The sequence below is a fragment of the Perissodus microlepis genome, chromosome 23 (assembly GCF_051167445.1).
Source record: "Perissodus microlepis isolate ML-2025 ecotype Zambia chromosome 23, ASM5116744v1, whole genome shotgun sequence".
Classification (NCBI taxonomy): Eukaryota; Metazoa; Chordata; class Actinopteri; order Cichliformes; family Cichlidae; genus Perissodus; species Perissodus microlepis.
Window position 1 is genome coordinate 35,109,634 of NC_140482.1, and position 26,341 is coordinate 35,135,974.

Genomic DNA, 26,341 nt, shown 5'->3' on the forward strand with positions numbered 1-26,341 from the left:
TGGTTATGATAACTACAGTGTGTTTAGGAAAAACAACCCATCAATGGTACATTTTTCTTTTACATTTAAGTTGGTAATAGTCACCCTCCTACTGAATACTCTAGTGAACACAGTATTAATTTAAGCAAATTTTCAACAATTTTTTTTTTGTATTGGTAATTTCAGTATTTATTTCCAATTTTTTGGTCAAATGAACTATTCATATTACAAAGCTATTAGATAAACCTTTGTGAGCCCCCCCCCCACAACATTAAAAATAAGGTATAGTAACAAGGTTAAAATTAGAGTAACCAAGTTGAACAAGTTAACAGGGCTAAACTGATATTTTACTTTTAATTGAAGATCCTGACATAAATGTGGCAAATAATACTCAAGACCACAGAAATGTTGTTTCTCAGTTTTATCAGAAAAAGATGCAAGCTGTGTGTTTTGTAAACCTCTGTGAAAGTCCAGGATAAATATAACTAAAAGAAGGAAATTACAGAAAAAACAAAAAGGTCGGCTGGGCCTATTAAACGTTTGTGCCCGGCGGTCTGTGACTGTTTTTTCAATGGTTTTCCAGTTCTTCTCTTCAGTTGTTCTGATTTCCTGTTGGGTCCTCCCCTGCTTGATATCGAAAATATCTGGAAACGCCCTTGCGTTTACTGTTTGGGCTAAATAACTGTGTCGACACCACCCGTCCGCTTTCAGAACGGGCAGCACCGGTGCACAAAACACGCAGCTCCAAATACTTCGCCCAGACTCTTACTTCCATGGTGACGAATCCAAACCGGAGACCATCGGCGCTCTTTTCAAACCACTTTACCGCGGAAACGTGTCAACTCAGAATTGAAGAGTGTCTAACACTACCAGAAAACATATATGATACGTTATAATGTGGCTCGTGCAAGTCATTGGTCAAAGGAAATGGAAACTTACTGTCGGTGATGTAGAATTACGCTGGACGAGCTAACGTTAGCCGCTAGGAAAGCACTTCCAGGGTAAGACAAGCTGGAATCGTTCTGGGATTTAACGCTAGCTCGTTAGTCGTCAAGCTTTGCTAACTAACAGGCTACTGCAGGCGACAAAACGACAACAAAAAGTTACCTCAGTGTTAATAAACGCATAAGGCTAATGTCTCTGATGAGCTAACATGCTTAACGTTAAACTTGCTGCTTAACGTTAGCAAACATTAAAAAGACTTGCTAACTTCTTTTAGCCATTCTATAAACTCAACACAGGCCTTATAGTCAATTATGAATAATAAACATTTTAGTAAATATCTTATGAATTTGTTTTCTTGGCTGTTCTTGCCACAGGCTAAATGTCAAAGTTGGAGTGGTCTAACTTGATTTGATACTTTATTTGGAGGGGAAACCTGGTTAAATGTGATCAGTGATAAATAAACCTGTCTTAACTCAGATGTGTTACAGCAAAATGTCTGCTCATGTTAAAATCATCTGGCACATTCAAAAAATGTATTAGGTTAAGTTACTTATTGTTTAACGCAATAATGTTACCTCCAAAGTAGCTGGCAAACTAGAAGACGGTGATTGTATTTTTATGTTTAGCAGGAAAATTCTAAAATATTAACTTATGGATTTTTTTTTTTCATAGGTAGGTAATGTAAGTTCCATGCAGATCAATTGTGCTTGCATATGTAATCATCCTGAAGGGCCCGTTTTGAAGCACAAAAGTCTCTGGAACTTAAAATTCCTAAACACATTTTGGGAATAAACATGACCCATTCTATGAGCATGCTTCTTTGACGAGTAACATTAAAGCTATTGGAGGGGCAAACGTGTTTTAAATCTTTTGGGGCCTGTGTCCCCTGCATATCCCCTGAAATTTACATTCATTTTTAGAACAACAAACAGATGTGAGACAATACTGACATTCTTTTAACGTCATCTTATTTGCGATTAGGCTGATAGCAGTCACCAAGGTCAATATCGGCTCCCAACCATGACCAGCAATGCAGAAAGGAAGTTTGTTAATTTGCGAAAACGTCTGGACCAGCTGGGCTACCGGCAACCGCTGGGAATCGAGTCACTGCCACTTGTCGAGAAACTCTTCAGGTGTGAAACCTCTGAACCATGTGCACTGTGTGTTACCCTCATTCTCTTAATATCACCATGTGGTCCAGCGTAGTTCAGCCATGTCTTTCTTTGTGTTACAGTGACTTGGTCCACACAACTGAAAGCCTGCGCAATGCCAAACTGTCAGCAGGGAAGTCTGAGAAAGAAAACCGCAACGTTGACTCTCTTCTGGAGCCATACAGGACAGAGAATGCCCGGTTGGTCAGGGAAAACAATGAGCTACACCTTAAGCTTCTAAAATTGAAGGACGAGAAAGAGCGTGTCATTAGTGGTAATAACTGCGTTATAATAAGCAAGCACTGGCTCTTCAGCACAGTTTGAATCATTTTCCTCATATTCATCACCTGCATACACAACAGACAACATTTTTTTTCCTGTCTGGCTCCAGAGCTCAAAACCTACATCAGAAAACTGGACCATGAGACGACTGATCTGAAGTTTTTAAATAATCAGTATGTGCACAAGGTTCGCTGCCTGGAGAAGGATAGCAAGGCTAAATCTGAACGCATTCAGCAGCTTCAGGAGAAGAACCTGCAAGCTGTTGTTCAGACACCAGGTACTGACAGGGGAGGGGTAAGGCCTAAACTCTTAGATAGTGGACTTAAAATGATATTCCATCTAGGTATATTTAATCTTGATCCCTCTCGTGCTTTTAACAGGTGGAAAAAAACGCAGTATTCCTTTCAGACGGCAGAGAATGCAGATTGACGAGCTAGTACCTCCGTCTTCAACATCAGCTTATCCTGTGCAGCAACCTGATGATCCATACATAGCCGATCTACTGCAGCTGGCAGATGGAAGGTTTGTTTTCTTTTGTGACTGAGAGTTGTTGTAGTTGCTTAATTAATTTGTTGATTATTAATGTTTGTATCTGCATTTATTCTGTCTGACTCACTCCAATTTTTGTGTAGAATTCAGGAGCTGCAGGAAGGTGTTGTCAAATTGAAACTAGACCTTGGAAATGCTCAAGAAGTTGCAAAACATTTAAATACTCAGGTACGTTAAGTGGGTGCTTATTACGTTGTGAATATTTTAAGTTGTCATAGAGGTAATCAGCTCTATTTTTTAAAATGCACTTCTGTTAGGTGGAGGAGAGGGACAAAGAGATTGACCGCCTGAATGGCGCACTTCATGGCGGCCGACCTCATGACATAATTTCTCTTGAGGCTCAGAACATCAGCAACGAAAAACTAATCGCCCATCTTAACCTGCAGGCAAGCTCTACAGTCACAGCATAAAAGTGGAGTAAAGAAATTTGGTTTGAATGGTTGCTGGTAGTTTAGTACAATCTCTTGATATGTTTGTGTGCAGATTGATTACTTACAGGAGACCAACAGAACGCTGGAGCAGAAAATAGACGGACTGCAGCAGAAAAAAAAGGACGCCTCCACCGAAGTAGCCAATCTGTCTTTAAAGAACCTGGAACTGTGTGAAGAGCTGACGCACATCGACGACCTCGCAAAGCGAATGGAGATGGACAAAGAGCGCGTGCTGGAAACTGCTGACATGGAGCTACAAGAAACTAAAGTAAGCAATGTGATGATCCTGGAGTTCTTAGCTTAAAAGCATTCAGTGTAATTCATCCATTAAGAATGGACTTCAAAAAACAAACTGTTTTCTCAACAGAAAGAAATTCAAAGGCAGCAGAAAATGATCGAAGATCTGGAGGCTATTATCACAAAGACAAGAAGGGTAAGTAGTAGTATACACTGTTCTAACTTTAGATTTCCTACTTTACAGTATAATATACATTTTGCTTAAACTTCTATTACTTATTTACTTCAGGAGCAATCTGAAAGTGACTTTGAAAAAGATCGTCTGAGAGATCAGCTGGTGGAGCTCAAAGAGCAGAATGAGAAGATGGAGGGACTCGTGAATTTCTTGGAGGATGAGAAAAACAGGCTTCAGGACAAAGTAGAGAAAATGATGGCAGCTGGTGAGCAGCAGTGGAAATACCTCAGCAGCTATATATGCATTGCAGTGTTTATATATGCACTTGATGTTATATCCTAGACAAAGAGCTGGTGCTGGAGTTGGAGGCCATGCGTACTAAATATGGCGTTTGTGGAAGGGAACGCTCTCCGTCTCGTCTCGATGCATTTGTCAAGAGTCTAGAGGAGGAGAGGGATTACTATCGCAAAGAATCTGAGCGTTACAAAAGAGCCAGAGGAGCTGGCGGTGTTGACATAAGCCCTAGCCGTAGCCCAAGTAGGGGCAGGAGTCCTGGGTCCAAAGTAGTCAGGGTAAGAGTCAATAAAAAAGAAACTAGCAAATTTCTAATTGAGTTAGTTTCATGTTAAACTGATACTAAAGAACAATGACTTCAAATTTTCAGGGAGGTGCTGCAGAAGCGGAGCTGCTTCGTGTAATTCAGGAACGAGATGAGCTGAAGGTTGCTCTCTTGGATTTTGAGAAGCACATGGAGGACATTCAAAATAATATGAAGGCCCTGAGCAATGAGAGGGATCATTTCAAAACCCTCTTTAAACAAGTAAGTTTTAGATGCTTTACATTTGCACCAATAACACATTTGAATAAATCTCTTTGTTTTTACATGATATGATTCTGTTTCATTCAGACTCAGGATGAGCTGAAGCTGACCCGCAGAGTAGATACGTCGAGTAATGTTGTGAAACTACAGGAGGAGATCAAACGAGCCGAAGCAAAGCTCGAGCAGATGACGACTGAAAGAGACACACTGATGGAGAGGTTAAAGGTCAGTGCAAGAATACAGCCTTTAAATCTGCACGTGATTCTGATGCGCCGTTACAGCTCTGCAGACACATGCTGTGCACATGTATCTGCAGGTTGCACAGACTTCAGCTCTAACAGACAGACAAGGGGAAGAGAGGAGGATTCTTAACCTGGAGAATGCTGTAAAGAGTGTGAGTCGGGATATTTCATTTAATAGGTTTAGTTATTTGAACCTTCCAGCACTTGAATTCTCACTATACTGTGATATTATGTAATGTTCATGTATATTTTTGGAGTGCAGCTGGAACGGGAGAGACTGGATCTCCAATCACAAGTATCCCTGCTAAAGGAGAGCAAGGAGGCTGCAGAGGAGGAGCTGAAGGTTCAGTCTGCTGCTATGGTCCACAATGCAGAGGAGGTCGCCCAGCAGAGGGCTGAGTCTAATGCTCTGAGGTTTGAATTGCTGGTTATATCAGCGGTGTTCACTTCCACTTGAGGATCTTTATAATGTAACCAACTAATGGTGCCATAGTTCAGTTCTGTAAAATGCTTTATAATATTGTATCACAAATGTATCAAATTATATATGTGGTGCAGTGGAACAGTTTCTCGACACTTAACAAAACAAAAAGTTACCCTATTTAAATTTGACCCTGGAGGATACAAATGTGTGTAAATCTGTGTCTAACCCTGTGAATATCTAATGTCTTTAAACAGTATTCTCTTGGTGGCACTCCTGACCACTGGGGTTGGATATTGCAGGGTTTTCTAAAGAAAACTGCTCATTAGTCACTGACTGGATCATAGCCAGATACACAGCTTTCATCATCAGTGATGATTCTTAGCATTAAACTTCTAGTCCAAGTTTATGTTTGCTCTGTGTGCAAGTCTAACAATGCAGATGGTTTTCTGTGAGTGGTCCAAACAGAACTTCTGGGAGCTGTGTTGGAAGCTGTCCTCGTGCACAAAGATATGCCCTTGATTTATAATTTTTATAGGACGGCGTAGCAACGTTTTTGTTTTTTGTTTATTTTTAATCACACTAAATACAAAAAGTCCCCAAAATATATTAAGCTCAAAAATAGAACATATTGGTTTCTTTAGACTTCCTCATCTGAAACTTCATCATTCTTGATGCTGCACTAAGGGATTGTTATACTTGTCACCAGTTGTTGGAGAGCTGATGGGATTTTCCCTGCCTGTCTGTAGGCTGCTACAGGAGCAGATGGAGAAGTCACTGTCTGATACTCAGCACAGGCTATCTGTGAAGATGAATGAGCTGCATGCTTCCCATGTGCAGATAGAAAAACTTGAGGAGAGAATAGGTGAATATGTTGAAACAGTCATTACGCTTTTTTCATTTTCCGTAAAGCTCTGTTTCCTGTTTGCTGAATTTTAGTTTGCCTTCCAGGGGAGCTGAGTCAGCAGAGTTCCAAGCACAAAGGGGAAGTAGCTGTTCTTCACAAGTCAATCTCTGCCCTGGATAAAGAAAAAGATGCTCTGCAGGATGAGGTGGATCAAAAAACTGAGAAACTGGTTGCTCTTCAGGAGGAACTATCCAACAAGGTAGTATTTTATTTATTTATTTTTTTTAAGGTTCAAGATTACAAACTTTTATGAAAGGATTGAATTTCATGTCCATATGTGAAATCTTAAAGGTCAAATCTCACATCTGACCCCTAATGTCCAGTTCATGTGACGGGTGTGATCGCTGGATACTGTGCCAGCTGTCTCTGTGAAAATTGCTGTCAAATAATTAACTCTTTGAGGCATGTAAGACAACCACTTCCGAAAGAAAAATATTTCAAATAAAATCATGAGCCTCTTTGTGCTCTACAAGAGCACTTTTCAAAACCATGTGTGCAATTGAGAGCAACTACGAGAGAGGAGTTGAGATGCTGAGAGAAACACAAGCGTACTTGGACCTGGATGGAGAATTGTGCTTGGACGCTGTGTAAGTCAACTGTGCCTAGTATGCGTACACCAGTTCAGTGTTTTGTGGCCCAGTCTTTTGGGTCAAAAGAAGAGTGGATCTAACTAAATAGCTCTGTCTTCTTTGTCCCTCTGGATAAACTTAATGGATTTATTATGGGAGTAGTGGGTCTGAAGCTGAGACTGAATCCATGATAGAAACATTGAGTGTGTCACACAAGAACCGGTTTATAACTGAACGCTTTCTTTACATAACTAATGGAGAGATGTGTCCACTCTAGCTATTGTTTGCAAAGAACATATTATATGAACTAATCTGTGGCTCAAGAAACAAACCATGGATTTGTACAAAAAGAAGGCTTTGGATGATGAGTTGTACTCATACACTGGAATCACATGAGGAAGGAATAAATACAGTAACTAAATACACATGGGTTTTCTATTAAAATGCACTTTGCATTTGCATCTAAAACATGTTATTTAAAAAATTAATGAGGTAAACTCTTTGATATTTACACAGGAAAAGACCCTTGAAGACGTGAGAGTCACAGTCACAAACATGGACAGCTCGTTAGCGTGAGTACTGTGTTCTTGGGGTTCAATGTCGGTTTTATTTAAGTAAATATTAGGATAAAAACCTAATGTAAGAAATAAAGTTTTTATTTTTATGAACCAATATTTTAAATTCTTTCAGTCAGCTTCAAGGAGCATTAAACAGTCGTGAGAGGGAGTTGAACAGCCTCAGGAGACAGCTGGATGCGTCTCAGGAGGAGCTGGCTGGACTCAGGAGAGAGAAGGAAATTACAATCCGAGAGAACAGGAGACTGCAAGATGACCTAGCCACAATGACCAGGGAGAACCAAGTAAATAAAAAAATCACAATTACTGTAATCAATGTTGAGTCTTCTGTGTCATGTACCAAAATAATAGAAGTGACACTAGCTACTTGCATCTTTTTTGTCCAGGCTGTACATGCAGAAATGGAAGAGTCTTTACATGAGAAGGATGAGCTCAAGTTGAGGCTCCATTCTTACATTTCTGAAGTGGCCAGAGTAGAGAAGCTGATTGCCACAAAGGCAAGAACATATCCCTGTGCTCCTGTATTTTTTGTTTGCGGCTTTACACATATTATAATTACCTGGAAGCCCTTGTAGAAGCCTTCTTCTGACAGCTCTGTTGACCCACAGGAGCAAGAGAACAGGGATTTGTTGGAGCGGTTCAGGTTGTCCCACATTGAGATGGAGGAGCGGAACCAAAAGTTACAGCAGGCTGAAGGCCTCAGCAACTCCATCCGCCTGGAGCTGCTCTCTTCAGACACAGAACGCAGACACCTCCGAGATGCAGTCGGCCAACAGGAAAAGGAAATCCAACAGGTGAGATGTGGCACTGGAAAAAGATTACAGAGACATTTCTAGCTGCTATTCTAGGTAAACAAGTTAAATAGAATAGAATAGAATAGAAAACTTTATTTGTCAATTTCTTCAAATGTATTTGCCATACAAAGGAATTGAAATTACGTTTCACACTGTCCCATGCGTAGACATTGACAACAATAAAGTGCAGATGCACAACAAAAACAGCCCTAACAATAAGATAATATTAAATAGGTAACAGGATAGACAAGACCTAAAAATAAATAAAATAAAGTGTTCCAACAGTGTTCCCTGGAAATGAATGTTAATTTCAGTCTTTAAACACCCTTTTTCACTTTTCTGTTTCTCCAAGCACATGCAGGCGATCCAGGCTTACGAGGCGCAAATTTCCTCGTTGGTTCGTGGGATGTCCCGATTAGAGGAAGAGCTACACAAAGCACAGGAAGAGAAGGCTGCTCTCCTCGCAGATCTGGCTTCAGTTAGGGAGCTATGTGTCAAACTAGACTCGAGCAAGGAGCTCACTGCACGTCAGCTCACCTCCAGGAGCATGGACCTCGAGCGGGTGAGGCTTGCTGTGGTGCCGGCTTATTTATTACAGTGTTTTTTCTGGTCTTGGCAGGAAACTGTTCACATCTTGTTCTCCTTCAAACTTAATTATGATATTTGCTTTTTGTTTTTAGGTTACAGGAGAACTGGAGGATGTCCGGTCAGAGGCGGAGATTCTCAAGAAGCAGTTAGCCAGCGAGCGGCTGACTGTGCGTAACCTCGAGACGCTGCTCTCCACAAATCGGCAAAAGGAGTTTCAAACACATCTGACAGCCAGCGAGCGAGAGTCAGAGCTGAAAGTGCTACGAGACAGGCTCACCTTGGCTGACAGCAAAACGTAAATAAATCCAGTTCACTCTACTTGTTAAAAGAAATCTCCTTCCTAAAGAAAAAGTTGGTAACTTGTGTGTCTGTGTAAAGTGCAGAGCATGCCAGGGAGGTGTCCCAGCTCCGCGGCAAAGTCTCTCAATTGCAGACAGAGATTGACGTTCTGAAAAGGCAGCTGACCACTGAGCGCTTTGAGCGGTGAGCTACACGACTGTTTGTCTTTACAGTGATGCTTATAACAGCAGTTTCTCTTTTGGGATTAATAAAGTAACCTATCAGTCTATCTGTGGCCGTTATTGATGAATCTGACAGCAATTGTTTCTAGATTAATCAAAAAGAAATCAATATTTTCATTACATGAGACCGAAAATCTCAAAAGTGCCAAAAAAAAGTATTTTTGCAACTCTATCCATCCCATGAAACCACTTACTAATACAGAGCAGGTGATACCAGTGTGTTGCATTGGAAAAATTATGTCATTATTAATTTTTTGGGTAATCACCTAATGTTAACTCTGAACCAGAAATGTCTGGTTATCAAAATTTCACCCTGAGTGCACCACATCTGTCAGGATTGATGCAATATTCCATCATATCACTCAGCTACTGCAGCTTTATAACGCGAGTAAATACAGCTGATGTAACAGCAGTCTTAAATATCATTCCACTAAAAAAAAAAAAAAAGAGTAATTACATTGGGTTTTTAATTTTAGCTGTGAAAGCTCGCCAGTCAAATACATTTGAAGTTGGATGAAACGACCTCACTCTCACTCTTCATTTTTACCCCTCAGCCGTAAAAGACTGATGGGGTATTGTCATCACCCCATCAGGTCAGATCAAGTTTTCTGAAAATCTTGTCAACACGATAATTTGAATTTTTCAAATTGATCCCATAGGCGCAGCAACTAGTAGGCTGAGGCGGAGCATTGGTGCCGCCAGTATTTTTACACAATCATTATACAGTTTTGCTCGACCGGGTTTGGTGTAGCTACAAGGACGTGACCGCAGATACAAATATTCTGATGCCGTTTTGTTGCCTCCTTTCTCTCTCACCTCAGTGAAAGGGCAGTTCAGGAAATGCGCAGACAGGGTCTGTCATTCTCAACCCTGCAAACCTCATCATCCCTCAGCGTCTCCAGCAGCTCTCACCACATCTCACCAGAACGCTCCATCCTCCGATCTCTTGATCACTCCACTGATAAATCAGCAGACAAGTAAGCCATAAACATAACAATTTGGGAAATAAGGTGAAAGACATTTAAAACCAATATGATCTTAAGTTGAGGCTGAAAATGTTGAGGCTTGATTTATTGCCATTATTATGACTTATCATGTGTTTAAAACCTCTCTTCCTCCCTTCTGTTTTTAGGAGTGTGAGCTTCAAGGATTGATTGGAACAAAGATTAAATGAAGGCACTGATAAGTGAGTCAGAACCCACTAGAAGCTTGTGAGTGATGTCTTGACTTTGGACATAAAAAATGAAGGCCTCTGTAAACCACAGTTTAACCTGTGGAGTACCTCAGAGAAACTTTGTTCCGTTCAACAAAAGGGCAACCAGGGCTGAAATAAATAACGTTTGTACTAAAGGTGAAGATTGTTCTAACATTTCTAACAATGTTTTTTGAATGTGTTACTTGCACTGTAGATTAAGTATTTTCTATTGATTTAAAAACAAAAGCTTCATAAAGAAGTCCCAAAAAATGAATGTGATTCCCACCATCGTTAACCACATGTAGCAAGTGTTTATTTTGTGTGACGTTTTTTTGTATTATGTATATTATTGATGTTTTTAACAATGCTTAAATTATTCATAAATAAAGTAATTAAAAACTGCAACAACGTACATCAGAAAAGGTAATCTTCAGTTTTATTACATGGTAAATAATCTCAGTTACATCAAAGAAGGAGAGGAGCTGGCAACGAGAGGCTGCGATTGAGCATTAAATAAGCTTGATATGAAACCCTCGACCATCCCAGCACATGGTGCGTGTTTTAGCCTGCTAAACCACTGAATGCCCACTAAAACCATTGAACAATTTTTTTCTAAGGTCTACAGTGTATAGAGCAACAAAAACAGAGTTTGGTCTTGCAACCATATTAATATTTCCATTGTTGTATACTGAGCAGATATAATTACTGTAACAGCTGATATAACGTGTGGTTTGGTTGACCTTTTCTTTTGAATTTGATTTCAAGCTTTAGTGGTTCTGAAGTCAAGTCTTTCTCGTCCAATAATCAGCACTTTTAAAAGACACGCGGATATCAAGTAAACCTGTGTAACAGCTCTGAAAATACAATTTGTTCCTTAAAAATAGTACAAACGGTTTTCTATAAAAAAAAAAAAAACAACTATAAAGCATTGCTCATTTAATGCCGACAGTGTGCAGCGGTTGTGTTGGGGAGAGGGTATGTGAATAGAGAAAAGTCTAAAATGTACTTGGGCAGGAGTTCTCTCAGTAGCTTCTGAGGTAAGCTGCATAAATAATAGTGTATTGTTTCCGTGGTGACCGGCTTGTACCACGTTTGCCTCTCTGGAAAGTGAACATGAGGAGGCGCTCCAACATGCTGGAGCACAAACTCCGCGTCGCTTTCCAGGTGCTCGTAGGACCCGATGAAATCATAAGAAACAGCACAAGGTTGGCATAAGTTATATATGGGCATCCAGTGCTCATTCATGCGCTCCACGTCCTCGTCTAACAAGTAACGAACAAACTCTGCAAAAGTCACGTCGTCTCCTGTTATAGCTGCATCCTTAGCGCGGCCCTTTCTGTAACGCTTTATGATCTCCACGCCGTACTTTTTCTGGTAGGACTCTATCTCGCCAAACTTGTTCCTGTATGCGGAAAGCAGGCGCTCCATGGGCTCTCGCACAAACATGAACTTGAAGTAATGCTTGAGGCGGTAGCGGATCTCTTCGGGCTTCAGAGAGGACAAGAAGACCAGGTCGCTGCGGTGGTCCATCTTGATGTTGACGTCCACGTTTTCCAGGGCTCCGCTCAGGACCTTCAGAACCCTCTTCCAGTTGGAGCAGGCCACTTTGGGGACGTAGCAGTAGAGGAAGCGGTGCTCGTCGTTCACGAGGACATGCTGCAGCAGCGTCTTCCTCTGTAGGAGGCTCAGTGACCACACACTGTGGGGCATGTTCTTGTGACTGCACATGGTTTTGATGGTCCGGTTACGGATCTCCTGGAGGATCTAAAAGTGAACAGAAATCAGTGACTTCAAGCTGTGTTCCATTAATTTTACACAGTAAGAACACTCCCTGTGTTCATATACCACTTTGCATTTAATCATTACTTATTAGATAAGTATTTATTGTCATTGTCAGAGAACAATGAAATTGCGTTTGGAGCTTCCGTACAACCCATAAATACAATAATAAAGAAAATAATAAATACCCCTTAAAACCCAAGTGTAAATATTTAACCCAGTGTGACTCCAGTGCAATAAGACAATCCTTAGCAACAACATGAGAACATGACAAGTAATGTTCATAAGAAATTCAGACAAAGACCTGAGAAACATGACAAAGTACAACAATGCAACCCATTCAATATTATTGTACTGTGAGATATGATGTCAGATATGATAGTTATCTATTTAAGAAAGAGGGGGGGGACAGGAGGGGGAAAGAGAATAAAGATATGATGCACCAATGCAGACCAGTTCAGTGCTATTAAAGAGTTGGATATGGTTATTGTCCGTGGGGGGGCAGAGAGTTCAGAAGCCTCACAGCCTGTGGATACAGGCTGTTGGCCAATCTGGATGTTCTGGCCTGTATAGACCTGTACCTTCTCCCTGAGGGCAGCAGGTGGAAAAGGTGGCGCGCAGGGTGATGTTGGTCCCGCAGGATACTATGCACCCTCCTCAGACAGCGGGGGGTGCATCATTACTTATTATTTGTCTCTGGCTCTCTTCCACTGTGAGTCTTTAGTCCTATCTCCCTTCCCTCACATCTGCCATGGCCACAGCCGGTCTTGGCAAGCTTCTTCCTGTTAAAAGGGAGTTTTTCCTTCCCACTGTTGCCAAGCGCTTGCTCATAGAGTATCATCTGATCTCGTTTTCTCTGTATTATTGTCTGGTCTTTGCCTAACAATACAAAGAGCCTTGGGGCAATTGTTGTGATTTGGCTCTCTATAAATGAAACTGAATTTAATTGAACAAGCATCAAATAAAAAAAAAAATACTGAAACATTTGTCACTGAGGTTCAGGATATCTCAGTCTTTCTGTTTTCCTCGTATTGTGTTCGCAATAAACCTGAAGTTGGGTATGGCAAATACATGTTTGCACAAGTAGAAAATACTTTGCCGAGCCAGCCTGAAGAAATTTTGACAGTGTCTATTAGCTGATAGACTGGATTTCACTTACGACTAACAATCAATATAAACAGGGAAACCTTAATGGTGCTGTTTGAGGACAGCTGGACCATTTAAATCTTTTTATATAGATATTTGACTCTGGCTGTTTCTTGTATGTCTCCTCCTCCCATTTGTGGTTACATGTCAGTATTTGTGGGTTTCCAAAGCATTTCAGCAACTGTACAATTGCAAATAAAGCCTTGTATATGGTGTGAATCCCCTTTAAGAGGCCTCCAGTGGTGTGAAAGTGCAACACTTTTTACTGGGTAGATGTTTTGCAGAAAAATGTCACGATTTAATCTTTCGTTACAGACTCTGGCCACTTTATACATTTTATAGGTGGATGTGACTGGTGAATTTACTAAGTTGTTGTTATAGTTGATTTTTACTTTATTTAATTACAATTTTTAATTTGAAGTCCCATTAGTTTCCAGTTTTAGTTTCTTTAAAATAATATGGACATTGAATTTAAGAATATAAACAAGTGCTTTTTCAAGGCATTTGACTCAGTTGTGTGGACTTCCTGAGTGTCAGTAAATTTCTGCACCAAAATCTCATGAGGCAGATAATGACATGGTCATTTCCTGTGTATTTTTCCATTTCAGTTCACTTTTGAGTGCTTAATATGATTTCTGTTTTGAGTTAAATTATTTATCCCAAAAGTTGGAAATCGCTGTGTTAAAGCAGATAAAGTATGGAAAAACATCTCAGAAGGAAATGTCTCAGAAATTTAGAATATTACACTTAACGGGAAAATCTCAGTAATTCACAATGTAATCTGACAGTAAGGAGCTTTAAAGTTAACGTGAATGCTGGTATTAAGGTGGTAAACACTTTGTGCATCTGTCCCTGTTAGAGGGGAGCTGAAACGTGTTCAGAGCATGTCCAGTAAGTGTTGAGGGGTGGTCGTGTATTATTCACAGCCACTCACCAACTCCTTTTATTTCTAATTTTAGTTTAGTTTTAGTTCACTAAAGATGTTTAAATATTATTTACTGCAGTAATGTGGACAGGGGCATAATTTCCAGGAGGGTTTCAGTTATTACCAGCAAAATAGTTGCATGTTTAATCATTTGGGAATTTACCCAGATGATTACACCCCCCACCACCAATGTTCAGCACAAAGTTACGCCCATGAATGTGGAGTGAAACTACATTTGATCAGGGGTACCATGATGTCAAAGTTAGCTGCAGGGATTCAAAGATGGTGTTTAAATCGAGCGTTCACGGAAACCAACCAAAAATCTACCTTTCAACCATTTCACTGAGGAAACTGCTCTAAGGCTCTTAAGCCTCCGGCTTATCACCGATCAGCAACTATTACGAAATGCTGAAATATTCAGACTAAATCTAAGCTAAATCTTCATGTGGGGTTACATTCCTCTACCTGGGACTCCAGGTCCGCCGCGTCTGGGCTGCGTCCCCCCGCCTGCCCCCGGTGGAAGTCTAGTCGCCTGCCGTTCCTGCGGGGTGAAGGCGTCTCCATGCCGTTTAGCATTCCCTTCTCTATCATGAGCAGCAGGCCTCCGGATGCTACGATGACCAAGAAGGTTAACAGCGACGGCAGCACGGCGGAGCTGCGGCGGCCGGAGCTCGACTTCATCGCTGACCTGAAGTTTATAACCGAACCGCTCCGCGCTCCTCCGCTCCTCTTCATGCCGTACTCCTGCCTCCGAGGGAGCATACTTTGTGTCCGGCTTGTCTGTTTGATGCCTACCAGGTTTTCTAAGTTGCTCTCTAACTACAGTAAAAACCCGTTTGGTACCTACCACGTACCCATACTTAAGTTCAAAAGTGCACGAAAAGTGTTTTTGTGTTTTAATATAAGCACTTCCTATTTTGACTGTCAAAATAAACCCCCTCAACCAGAGGTAGATCGGAGTCTCATTTTTTGCTAAGAAAAAAAACCCACCCTCAAAATTGCCTAAAAAACCACAGAAGGTTTCGTTTCTAATTTATTGAGGATACACTTACAACATAGATGGTAAACTACTTGAGATTTCATAAGAGAAATAAGTGCAATTTTTAGTGTGATGATTTACGTTTTCCAGTCTTCGTCTGCATCATCTCTGAATACATGTGCATTACAAGTTAGAGATCATAGGAGAAAGGCACAAAACCTTGTGTAGTTTTTTTTCCCCATGTAGAATTTTTGTAGTAAAACAAAAAATGCATTTTATTTATGATGCAAACTAGATTGTTTGAAGTTAAAAAATAAATGTAATCATTTCTGTAAAGTGCTTTTGCTCGCTGTTTTTCAACTGCGCAAACTGATCAAGCTAACTAGAATATACAGTTTCAAAATAAAATCCTTACTGCTATGTTTTAGAGAAGGGGTGGGGGGCTTGGGGGGGGGAGGGGGGGGGGGGTAACCAAAGTATCCCTATGCATGCTGGTGTATGTAGTCCAGTTAGCATTTTCCGATTTTTATCTCAGCATTCAAACATAGCTTGGTAGATCCTCAACTAATCTATGGTCCTTAGACTGAAAACATTTATATAATATGAATCAGCTGTGAACACAAACTGTTTATATTTCAAGACTATACATCCTGCTAGGCACTCATTACAAAGCCTAAAATGTACAGCATTCCTTGTTTTTATCCACCTTTTCAATACAGCTGCACCTTACTGCTCCACAAAACTGTCTGGCCCAAAGCTGGAATCATTGATACCACTGTATATAAGAGAGACTACAGCTAGAAATTCACCAGTGACTGACAGGAGATGCAGCCAAAAGTTAAAAGAACAGCTGAGCACCTCGGAAAGAGTTCAACACACCGGCTGGTAAAACACTGCCCCCTGGTGGTGAATTTCTTAGTTAAAATTTGCCAAAGTAGTTTATTTTTGTGATCTTTGTGCACTTGTGTATTTCCCTTTTCTGTGGCAGTAACTTTCAAACTGCTGACACCTATTCTGCTTTGCTGATTACAGATGTCTTTTCAAATCTTTTTTACTTAATTAGTTTTTGAGAGACTCGCATGCCTTCTTGCCTTTTGAAGATTGGAGACAAAACATGAGTCTTTCTCTTAATATGCTGGATGGGTGAACAGGGGGTGAATATATGTGCCCTCCTCCGGTTATCCTACACGCAGCCCACAGTACGGTGTAAGCGGTCTGCTGTGTAACTGTGATGCTTCAGGGTTGTATTATCACTGGGCATCATACAAGAAAACCACAGACTCAAGACACCCTTGCAGGATTTACACCTGCAGGAAGACCACCCTGCCCTCCCTTCCCTCCTCGGTGCTTTCACTTCCATTCAGTTCGTCATTCCTTTCATTACCACCCACAGGCACGAGCTTACGTTACAGTAACGTGCTCGCATCGTGACCGGAGCTCATATATGCGCTGTTACTTCGCCGACACTCGTCTTTCTCTGGCAGCCACACCCTCCCATCTTCATCTCCATCTCTCACGCGTGCAGCTGTGACCGTCGGGCGGTGCGTGCGTCTCCGTGTCGGGCACCCGCAGCATCAGCAACACAAAAGGGTCGGAGCTGGAGCTGGGTTTACCTCAGCGCGGATCGGAAGGAGGGGATCGCGTTTCCGAGCAAAGGTGGTGGGATTTTTTTATCTTCTTCTCTTCCATGTCGGTTTGTGTTTATGGTTACTGACTTCCATTTTCACGACGCTATTGACCTTGTCATTGTAGACCACCCCTCATTTTACCCATTGACCTGCTCAGATCTTCTACTCCATCCATCGCAGATCCGTGTGTGTTCGTCAGTGTATGTGTGTGTGTTTGCTGTAAATGGGCTGGTACTTGCAATTTGATCCGGTTTGAAATGCGCAAACGCTGATGTCAACAGGCCAGGTTGTGCTCAATCGTTACTTTTTAAACCCCAAAACAATCCTCATCAATTAAACGCCGTTTGGATGCTATCGGTGACAAAATGTGAGAAAAGCAGAGGCCACATTCTTTGTTCTCCACGCGCTTTTTAGTCTGCAATTAATAGACTGTAGTCCCCGTGCGGCGGCATCCGCTAATCTGCAATCAGCGGTTAGGTATCGATCGGTGCCTTTAGGGTGTATGTTGATGTTCTCCTTTACTTTGTCTTCCCCTAAACGATGGGCAGTCGGTATGAATTGTAAGGATGTTTATGCCAGCTTGAAAACCATGCGCAGGCCATATGGTGCGGGCCTACATGTGCGGGGGGGAAATGAAGGAAATTATGGATTTATTTTTCCACGCGTCATTTAAAGCCTTTAAATCAATGCTGCAACACTGTCGTCGCCAATGGACTTTGAGGCTGAGACACACAGGCAGCGAATATTAATGGCAGCTTGCCAGATATTAATTCACAGGTTACTGGTGCTGGGTTTATGGTGCTGGTGTGGAGTAAACTGGTCTGTTTTCTGGTTGGCTGATTCAGTGCTTGACTGACATGAAGATGTAGACTGCTGTAGTATTTATGTTTTAGGTCATCAATAGAAAGACTGAAGCACGTGCTTTGCAGGAGAAAGATATGATAGTAAAGACGATGATAGCAGATAAGTGGAGTTACTTAGCAGCTATAACAACAAGCCGCTTCATATCCAGCCTTTGGAGTATCAGATCCACTGATGCACAGTAAACAACAAACTGTTATCGTATCATCACCACCCAATGGTGACTAACTGGCTTTTTTTTTCTTTGCAGAGACATCTGCTGAGTGTCTTTGTAGTGCCAGACATGAATTTATTTTATTTGAGTCATGTATGGCCCTGTGACCTCAAAATAAAATGATCTAATTTGAAATTCTGTAAGATGTAAAAATGTCTATCTGATACTCTGGTCTCTGTGTGTTTTAAATATCAGGAAAAACAGAGCTGAAAAACCCCATGATAACCTAGAAAGGTTGGTTGTTCATTAAACGAGTGACTGTCCAAGAGTATGTGCACAGCGTGTGATGCACTGACCGGATCCAGCATTTGATTGTAGTTTGCATCTTACTGCATGACCCACCTGACTCTGTATTCTGAAATGAAACAAGTACTACGATTTGTCCTCCTTTAGTTCAAAATAGTAGCAGAATAACTCACAGTATGTTACTAACACAAAACTCAATTGTATTCCATTTTAATTTATTTATATGGCACTATACAGGCCCTACTGCTTCTAGTGAGTCAAAATGCACCGGGGTCCTTTTAGACTGCCTAAATGATTTTATAAAAGTACTGGATTCTGACACCAGTGTACTGACGCCCGTACCACCAGGGTAACCAATACACCAGCCCCTGTAAAAAATGTAAAAATGATAAAGAATTTGCTAGATACCTAACCTGATTAAATAATCACAGTTTTAATAATGTTGTGCAAAGCTCCACACTGCCCATCTAAAGCATAAATTCTCTTATTCTATACAGAGGTTTGCATTACGATCATTGCTGTTCTTCTCCAAAGCTAAAAAAAAATGTAATTACAGTCTGGCAGTCAGTTCCTTAGGAGGCCTGTCCTAATTATTCAGTCCTCTGTGATGCAAGTTAATATCAACTCTTTAGAAATTTCCTCCCTGGATGATCTTAGAAATGTTTATGTAACACATCTCTGACCTAAATAATATGACCACACAGTGTTTATTTTGTTTATGTTGTTATTCTTATTTTCCTGACATGCGTCATATATTTAGGTCACCACAGAAATGTTAGCATATATCAAAATGACAAGGGATTGCAGCAGGCTGTAGATCACATATCTGTGTAGGTTTATATATTTAATGAGATCCATTCAAAATGTTCTTATTTGTGGACATTTCCCCCTCTGTGTATTTCTTATAAATCACAAGATGACATCACATTGCATCTATACAGATTTCCGTGCTACGGAGAAACATATTCAGCCATGCTTTCCAATTTCCATAAAAAATTTGAATGGCTGCTTTACCACATGCCAAGTGTAGTGGCTGCTACAGTATCACTTAGCATAGAGAAGGCTGTTTGATCCTGGCCTTTTTCGCACAAAGTGGAATCGTTAAGACACTCTGCTCGCCGTGTGTGCGCGAATACACGAGGATGTGAATATCTGTACTAGAGCATGTTTGCGCTGCTTTACTGGGAGGTTTCTATTTATGCACATAGGCAGTCAGAGAACAGTCTGTCTTTGAAGTGCTGTGCTGCTGTAACATAGGCGGCATCCAGGTTGGTAAAGCCCCATCATTACCATATCCCTGTGAGACTGCAGTGTGATCCTGCCAAAATTGGAGAGTGGGGGGAATAGCCCTTATTACACAGTAACACTGTGGTGATTCTCACAGCCATTATGGTACCACGTCACATTATTATAAATGTAAAAAAAGGATTGAGGGCAATTAGCTCCTTTTGTTCTCCTAAAAAAGGATATTTACATTAAAAAAAATAGCCACTAAATAGTTCCACAAGCTGACTTGTGTGTGTTGGATAGTGTTGGATAGCTCTAAAGGCTGTGAGCTTCACAGACTAGTCTATTACAGACATTTGTGACCATAACACTATTAGGGAGCTGTGATGGGGCACATTACAAACCTTTATAATCACACATGTGCATCCATGATTGCAGTTAACCCACAAAGAAAGTCTTTATGAGCATCAGCCAGTTGAAATGCTGAATGCCACTCTGTTCTCCTGCACTGGCTATCTGGCGGGGAAAACAAAGTGTCACTTTGTGCCTCCTCAGCACAGCAGCACTAACAGACACAGGAGAACGCCCATCTCTCTTCGCTAGGCACTCTCACTGCCCCTGTACCCACCGACACACCTCCTCCCTTCAGATTGTGCGTGTGCTCCACTCTCTGACACACATGAGCCAAAACTGACATGAGTTTTCATCATGTGACGTCACCTTACAGGGACAATAATATTCTCATCAGCGTGAGAATATCAAGGGATGCTTAGCGAGTCATTCTCCCGTGCGCCCACATACATGGACGTACATGCGCACACAACCGAGTGCTCACCGCATTTGACACCTGACTCCAGGTAATGCCCTAGATCCACAGTGACAGCAGGCAGGTGGAGCAGGCACACACTCGCAGATCCCCTCGCGCACAAAGCGACTTCACAAGGGTAAGAAAGCAATCTTGAGCACACAGTTAGGTTTGCCTCTTCTATGTTGTTTGATGGTTGACTTAAGCTGTAGATTGGTGTAGACAGTCTCTCTCTGTTTGAAAGACACCTATCATGTTGCTCATGCTGTACAAGGTTATTATGTGCAGTAATGTTACTGTATGTTATTTGTCTAATAAAATATGCTGAGTCATGATGTTAGTGTGCGAGATGGTCAGGCAGGAGAAAAGGGGCTTTTAGCTTATTTGCAAAACTTAAGCATAGTCACTTAACACTTGCCTAATGTGGAAAATATAACCACGGTCATGTGATACATGTTGCACGTGACTCCTAAATCCATTGTTACACCACACGCAGCCTTTAGCTTTCAAAGGAGGGGACAAATACCAAGAACACTGCAGCTGGTGTTTACTCCAGGCCTGTCCGACCAAACTGTACATTTAGTGCTTCTGTTAAGGTTTTTCAACACTACGCTTTATGGCTGCGGAGTTCAGGCAATAAGTTAATAATAAGACCATTAATGAGGTCCATGGAGAAATGTCAGTTACAGTCAGTTAACAGCTATACTGGCAGTTATATTCCCCAGATGGTTAATGATATTGACTACCTGCGTCATGTTAGTTTGTCAGCACTGGCATTATGAGAATTTCGGTACAGTAATGTTAACTCCAAGCACTACTGTAGTCTTCTAAATGCCATGTGCAACTCCAGTTCAGCAAAAGTTAGAATGCGCATAAAATGTCAATAAAAGAAGAATGCAAAGATTTGCATACCTCATATTTTTTCACAATAGAACATAGAAAACATATTAAATGTTTAAATTGAGAAAATTTACCATTTTAAGAATAAGAAAAAAAGCATTCAGCATTGATGATGCCTTTGCAACTCCACAAGGACTACTGCACCCCTTTACAATCAGAGGCTTTTAAACTGAGTGCTGATAGCAAACTGGACTGTTCTCCTCCTCTTTAGTCTGAAAATAAATTTAATCTTTGACTCATCTGACCACACAGCAGTATTAAACTGAGTTTTAACAGAGGTTTTTCCCCAGAGCCGACAGTGGTTTTTCTAGATCATGTTCAGATATGGCTTCTTATTTGCATGATACAAGTTTAAACCTGCATTAGTGGAATGCATGGCTGTGTTCACAGGTGATTTATGGAGATGTTCCTGAGTTCATGTCCATTTTTAATGCAGTGCCCAATATTGACTTTCAGCCTTGTCCTTTACGCACAGAGATTTTTTCAGTTTCTCAGACTCTTTAATAATATTGTGTACTGTAAACGATGACATGTTCAAAGTTGTGGCAATTTTACTTTGAGCAATGTTACTTTTAAAAAGTTCCACAATTTGTAGATCAGTGTTTTTGAAGATTGAACCTCTGCCCATCTTTACTTCTGAGAAATTCTGCCCCTCTAAAATGCTCTTTTTATACCCATTTTTTCAGTCTTTTATTACCTCTGTTGCAAAATTTTTGAGACATGTTGCTGCCATCAAATTCAAAATGGGTTAAATATTTTTTCATTAAATAGTAAAATGTCTTAAGTTTGAAAATTTTGTACGTTTTCTATAGTCTGTCAAAGATAAAATATGAGTCTATGAGATTTGTAAATCGCTGTATTTATTTTGTACCCAACATTTTTTGGAAGTGAGGTTGTAAATATTGGTGCTACTGCATAATCCATAAGAACATTTCCTTATGGCAGTTTTTTCTCTTTTGTCAGTAGATTATGCCTTAGCTCTAACTCAGGCAGAAGTAGGTTTAGATCTAACTCACACAACTGAGTATGTTCACTAACTCACATGGGGCTCTGGTTTCATGGCAGCAGAAACAGCATCAGCACATGTTGGTGTTTTGATGTTTATGTTTGTCTTCCTTAAGCCCTGTACAGCAAGTGTGGTACAAAGGTTGTAAGAGAGGAGATTTGCATTAAAATTAGCTGCAAAAAAAGCTTAAAAAGACACATATGGACTGAAATCAGCTTAGAGCATGGAGCTAATGGTTAATCCACCTTTAAATGCAAGTGAAAATGTGCAGCCCTGACAATAATGAAACTGCTAACAAATAATTTGATGAAATACTTTGCATCATCTTTAGATATTCAGGTTAAATTTAAAGTTGACTGTGACAGTAGAAGTCAAATGATCTGTAATTAACTCTGAATCCATCAGTGGACGACTGGATGGTCTGTATGAAAACCAGCCTGCTGCTGTAAAACCACTGCATTAGCATGTGCAAGTGCTTCTGTCCACAGATATAGAAGAGTGAAATAAAAAATAACAATAACAAGTCACCAGCAGGTATTGATAAGCCATAGTCACTAGAAGTGTCAACAGTTTATGACCTTGGCGCCTTTTGCAGCATTTTCAATGCAACTGCCTAGCAAATTATATCTTTGCATACATATATAAGAGGCGTCTTTGTTTTTGGTATGCACCTATACAGCCTACGTCTGACTGGCTGGTGCTGTTTGGATTTTTTGGAACCATATTTGCATATTTGCTGCACCCATACTGTATATGGGTGCAGCAAATACGTACATGGAAAGCCACCTGCTAATTAATACTATGTAACAGCAACTAATAACATTACAAGAATTTCCTTCACCAAAAATAAAGCACAAACTTCATAGATGAGCTGTACTTCTTAGTGGACCATGACATTTGCTCAATAGTTCCATTAAAAATTCTTCAAAAGGCGCCAAAGCTACAAACGCAATAGCGAGGTCGTATTCAGTTATTCAGATCAGTGGAGGTGAGGCCTAGCAGGCAGCTGCTGTCTGTCTGTTTGGCACACCTGTCAAAGCTTTATGAAAAGTGCAATTGTTAAGAAAGGGGAAACTACACATAGAGATCAAAGCTATTTTTGGTAACAGGCTGTAAATGTGATGTTAATTCTGTTAAACTGGTGATTTTAACATGGCTGCAAATTGCCACACTGCAAACTGCAGTTTTTGTCATTTCTGTGGCTTTCGGCTCACTTCATAGAAACATTTAACATGAGGAACTGATTACACCATTACACTTGCTTTGCCACTGATATTTATTTTAACCAATATAGGGTGCACGAGATAGCAAGTGCACATGCATGCTCCTTTTACTATCATTGCTTGCCACTTTGTGCTGCTCTGTGCAACTGTTCTTAAAACAACTACATCAGGAGAACCAGGAGCAGTGTTTGCACATATGCAGGTGTGCACCTAGAGAACTATTTCAGTCTGTTTGTAATGATAAGCACTTATTCTGTGTACGTTCTCGGTCTCCTTTGGCCCTGCCTGTTTCTATAATTAGTATAGGCTGAGACACGATCGAAGTCCAAACCCTAAGGGCACCTAACAGATCTTGGGATTGCATCTCCTTCCTCATCCATCGCTTACCATCTCACTTTCCAATCCATGCTCCCATTCTTCAGTCTACACCTGATGCTAATACACCTAACAAACCCAGACCTGTTGTTTTGTCACTGCACTGTATTTATTTCACCGTTTTTCTCCCAAAGACACAGCGGAGGCAGCAGGAACATTCATCTGGGTAAAATGAGCTTTGTGCAAAAGCGCAGATCAATGTTCCCTAAGGTTTTACTGCAGTGGTGCGCAGCCATCTCGAGCTGCGCAGCTGAAATAGGTAAACTGTTAACACAGCTCCAACACGTTCGTCTGTCTGCTTTGTAAGCAAGCTACCTGTGCTGTGAGATTATGGCACATAGCTGCTACAACTCTGAGCTATGCCATCAGGACTCTGGTAGTTGTCTGGCCTGAAGGATGTTGAGCTGCTGAGTCGTTCAAAAGCGCTGAGACGCAGCATCGTGTTATGCCACTGCCATACTATGATGCAGCTGTATCCTTGTCAAAGGCATTTCTCTGCTTCTGTAGAGCACATGGCTGCTCCTCGTGCTTCTCTCATCCCATCTCTGTCCTCTGCAGCAATCGGACTACACATAAACACGAAATAAAAGCTTCTCGGCACACAGACGCTTTCTCAACATTGGCACAAGCAGCCAAACAGACAAACAATAAAACAAGATTCCACAATATCTCCGTTTATAGACACAAACACATGCAGTTTCTTTCCTCAAAACACGCTCTCTCTGTCTGTGTTCACACTCCTACTTCCAAACATGCTTGTTTGCTCCTTGTCCTGTGCTGGCTGGAGTCAGACAGGACAAAGAGCCTTTTTCTGGAGCGAGACATTTCTGAGAGAGTCTGTGCAGCTTTGTCACACTCAGGAAGGAAGCCCACGACATGCTGATCCCACTGGAGGCAGCGGGCTTCTCTCCAGCTCTCTCAGTACTGTCTCTGATATTCTCTGGTTTTATCCTGGGCACTTGTGGTTTTTTACAACACAACACACATTCTGCTGTACATCAGAAAACCTCTGGCTCGGCCGGCGTGCTGCAGACAGGTGTTGACCAGAGGACACTGGGGTTTCAGGGTTCAGGAAGCCATCTGTGGTGTGTTGGTTCCTGCCAGTTTAGGAGTTGCAAATAAGAGGTGGTTTGTGTGGATCTCTAATTATGAGGCAACTTATAATACCTGCATCTTAGCTGAGAACTGTTACTTTGGATAAACCTGAGTTCTTGGGGGTTTTAATCACTATTTTTGCAGCCACAGCAGAGAGACTTCAGAGAGCTCATCTTGTTTTTATCATACCCCAGGAAAGCCAATCACAAGAGCCATTCTGCAAGAGCTAACAAAGCCGACCTTTCTGATGAGAGTAAAATGGAAAGCGCACAGGCCCTTTCCTCTTCCTCCTTTTCCCTGAATTAAAATCTTAATAGCAGCATCCCCATGTTCACTTCCTTTTTTCTCTCATCACAGCCAAGGTGGGCAGTGATCATAGCAACGGACACCATGGAAACTAAGCATGACATGGTCCTAGAGGTAACCGAATCCAAAGGCCCAGGTAAAGTGGTTTTATAGACATCTTAAAGAGACGGCCTTTTAAAAAAACATGTTAGGTTCATCGCATCATGACCTTTTTTTTTACTGTCTCTTTAAGAACTGCATGGTGTGGTGATGGGTTTGACTTCATAGAAGAGATTTACTTCATTTGTGGTGTGGTGTGTCCACATTCTGACTTCTTTAATCGCCTTTTTCTTGCTTGTCTGTGATCCCTGCAAGGGTCACGATGACCCTCATGGAGAGTGAGTACAGCATAGTGCAAATTGAACAAAGTAACACATCAATGTTAAAACATCATGAAAACACATTTGTGTTCAGGAATTGCAAGTGTACAGATTCTGTACATTTATTGGTGGACATAATCGATAGCTGTCTTAATGATAATGTTAACATAGATGTGACTATTTCACATATATGCTGTTTCAGTGGTACTTTTACTCTTGGATCTTTGTGATGTCAGTGAGACTGGATATCCCTAATATGGTCATCTTACAAACATGCAGTTCAAACCTTTTAATTGTGAGGGGCAGCCAGTCAGCTGACAGGTGACTTTAAGTGAGAGCAATTAAAATGTCACATTTCAGACAAAGATAGAACCAAGGAGCTGCACCAAGGACCATTATAAGATGATTAGGGAGTATTTTGAACTGTTAGTTATTCAAAGCTTCTCCAGTAGAGTCCAAGAATGAGGGGGAAAGGGAGCTGAAAAGGCATAATAAGTGCATATAATAAAATATCATGGACACAAAATGAAAGAATTATCATGCCCTTTTTGCATGGACTATTTCCTGGCAGCGATCACAATTTGAAACTGGTTGTAAATAACATGTCCAGGAGTTTATAGTGGCTGTAAACCCCATCCTCTATAGGCAATTTGGGAGTTTTGAATGTTGCTTATTCTGAGAAATATTTTTAAAAAATGTCCCTCATCAGTTTCATACCGCTTATTAGTGACTGTAAGATGAAAACCATGGCTTTAATGGTTCACTGCTCTGATGATGCTTTAAGTAAAAAAGCTACAAAACTCTACTTTATACTTCCTGCCCAGCTATAGACAGTGCATATTTTTGCTGTTGTTGTAAAAGCATAAAAACATTTGAAAAGATTATA

General features: G+C 41.0%; 3 protein-coding genes across 5 annotated transcripts in view; 2 read left to right on the top strand and 1 right to left on the bottom strand.

Annotated features, from left to right (window-relative positions):
• Positions 1-694: 694 nt before the first annotated feature.
• cep135 (centrosomal protein 135) lies at positions 695-10,767 on the top strand. The gene is made up of 26 exons (XM_084922066.1): positions 695-980; positions 1,906-2,057; positions 2,159-2,349; positions 2,467-2,634; positions 2,738-2,879; positions 2,990-3,074; positions 3,164-3,292; positions 3,390-3,605; positions 3,705-3,770; positions 3,864-4,014; positions 4,092-4,321; positions 4,414-4,569; positions 4,657-4,794; positions 4,886-4,963; positions 5,074-5,225; positions 5,982-6,097; positions 6,184-6,338; positions 7,225-7,280; positions 7,399-7,567; positions 7,670-7,780; positions 7,892-8,077; positions 8,430-8,639; positions 8,758-8,960; positions 9,044-9,148; positions 10,008-10,163; positions 10,319-10,767. The coding sequence occupies exons 2-26, from the start codon at positions 1,945-1,947 to the stop codon at positions 10,338-10,340; spliced, it is 3,504 nt and encodes a 1,167-aa protein (XP_084778192.1). The 5' UTR covers positions 695-980; positions 1,906-1,944; the 3' UTR covers positions 10,341-10,767.
• Positions 10,768-10,795: 28 nt separating this feature from the next.
• On the bottom strand, positions 10,796-15,295 carry chst14 (carbohydrate (N-acetylgalactosamine 4-0) sulfotransferase 14). The gene is made up of 2 exons (XM_084922067.1): positions 14,697-15,295; positions 10,796-12,145 (listed from the first exon to the last, which is right to left on the bottom strand). The coding sequence occupies exons 1-2, from the start codon at positions 14,991-14,993 to the stop codon at positions 11,318-11,320; spliced, it is 1,125 nt and encodes a 374-aa protein (XP_084778193.1). The 5' UTR covers positions 14,994-15,295; the 3' UTR covers positions 10,796-11,317.
• Positions 15,296-16,556: 1,261 nt separating this feature from the next.
• Positions 16,557-26,341, top strand: part of cracd (capping protein inhibiting regulator of actin dynamics) — a 29,967-nt gene continuing 20,182 nt past the window's right edge. Inside the window, exons 1-2 of one of the 3 annotated variants that reach the window (XM_084922051.1) lie at positions 16,557-16,866; positions 25,148-25,232. In XM_084922051.1, coding sequence (XP_084778177.1) covers positions 25,181-25,232 — 52 coding nt within the window. In that variant the 5' untranslated portion in view covers positions 16,557-16,866; positions 25,148-25,180. The remainder of the gene's footprint in view (positions 16,867-25,147; positions 25,233-26,341) is intronic. The other 2 variants (XM_084922050.1, XM_084922052.1) reach the window with 2 other exon arrangements.

Bases quoted from the DNA above. Each gene is read 5' to 3' on its own strand.
- chst14 (XM_084922067.1), bottom strand. From the start codon at position 14,993: ATGCTCCCTCGGAGGCAGGAGTACGGCATGAAGAGGAGCGGAGGAGCG. The intron at 12,146-14,696 runs GTAGAGGAATGT...GTTCACTTTTAG, and splicing joins CGGCGGACCTGGAGTCCCAG to ATCCTCCAGGAGATCCGTAA.
- cep135 (XM_084922066.1), top strand. From the start codon at position 1,945: ATGACCAGCAATGCAGAAAGGAAGTTTGTTAATTTGCGAAAACGTCTG. The intron at 2,635-2,737 runs GTACTGACAGGG...TGCTTTTAACAG, and splicing joins AGCTGTTGTTCAGACACCAG to GTGGAAAAAAACGCAGTATT. The intron at 3,606-3,704 runs GTAAGCAATGTG...TTTTCTCAACAG, and splicing joins TGGAGCTACAAGAAACTAAA to AAAGAAATTCAAAGGCAGCA.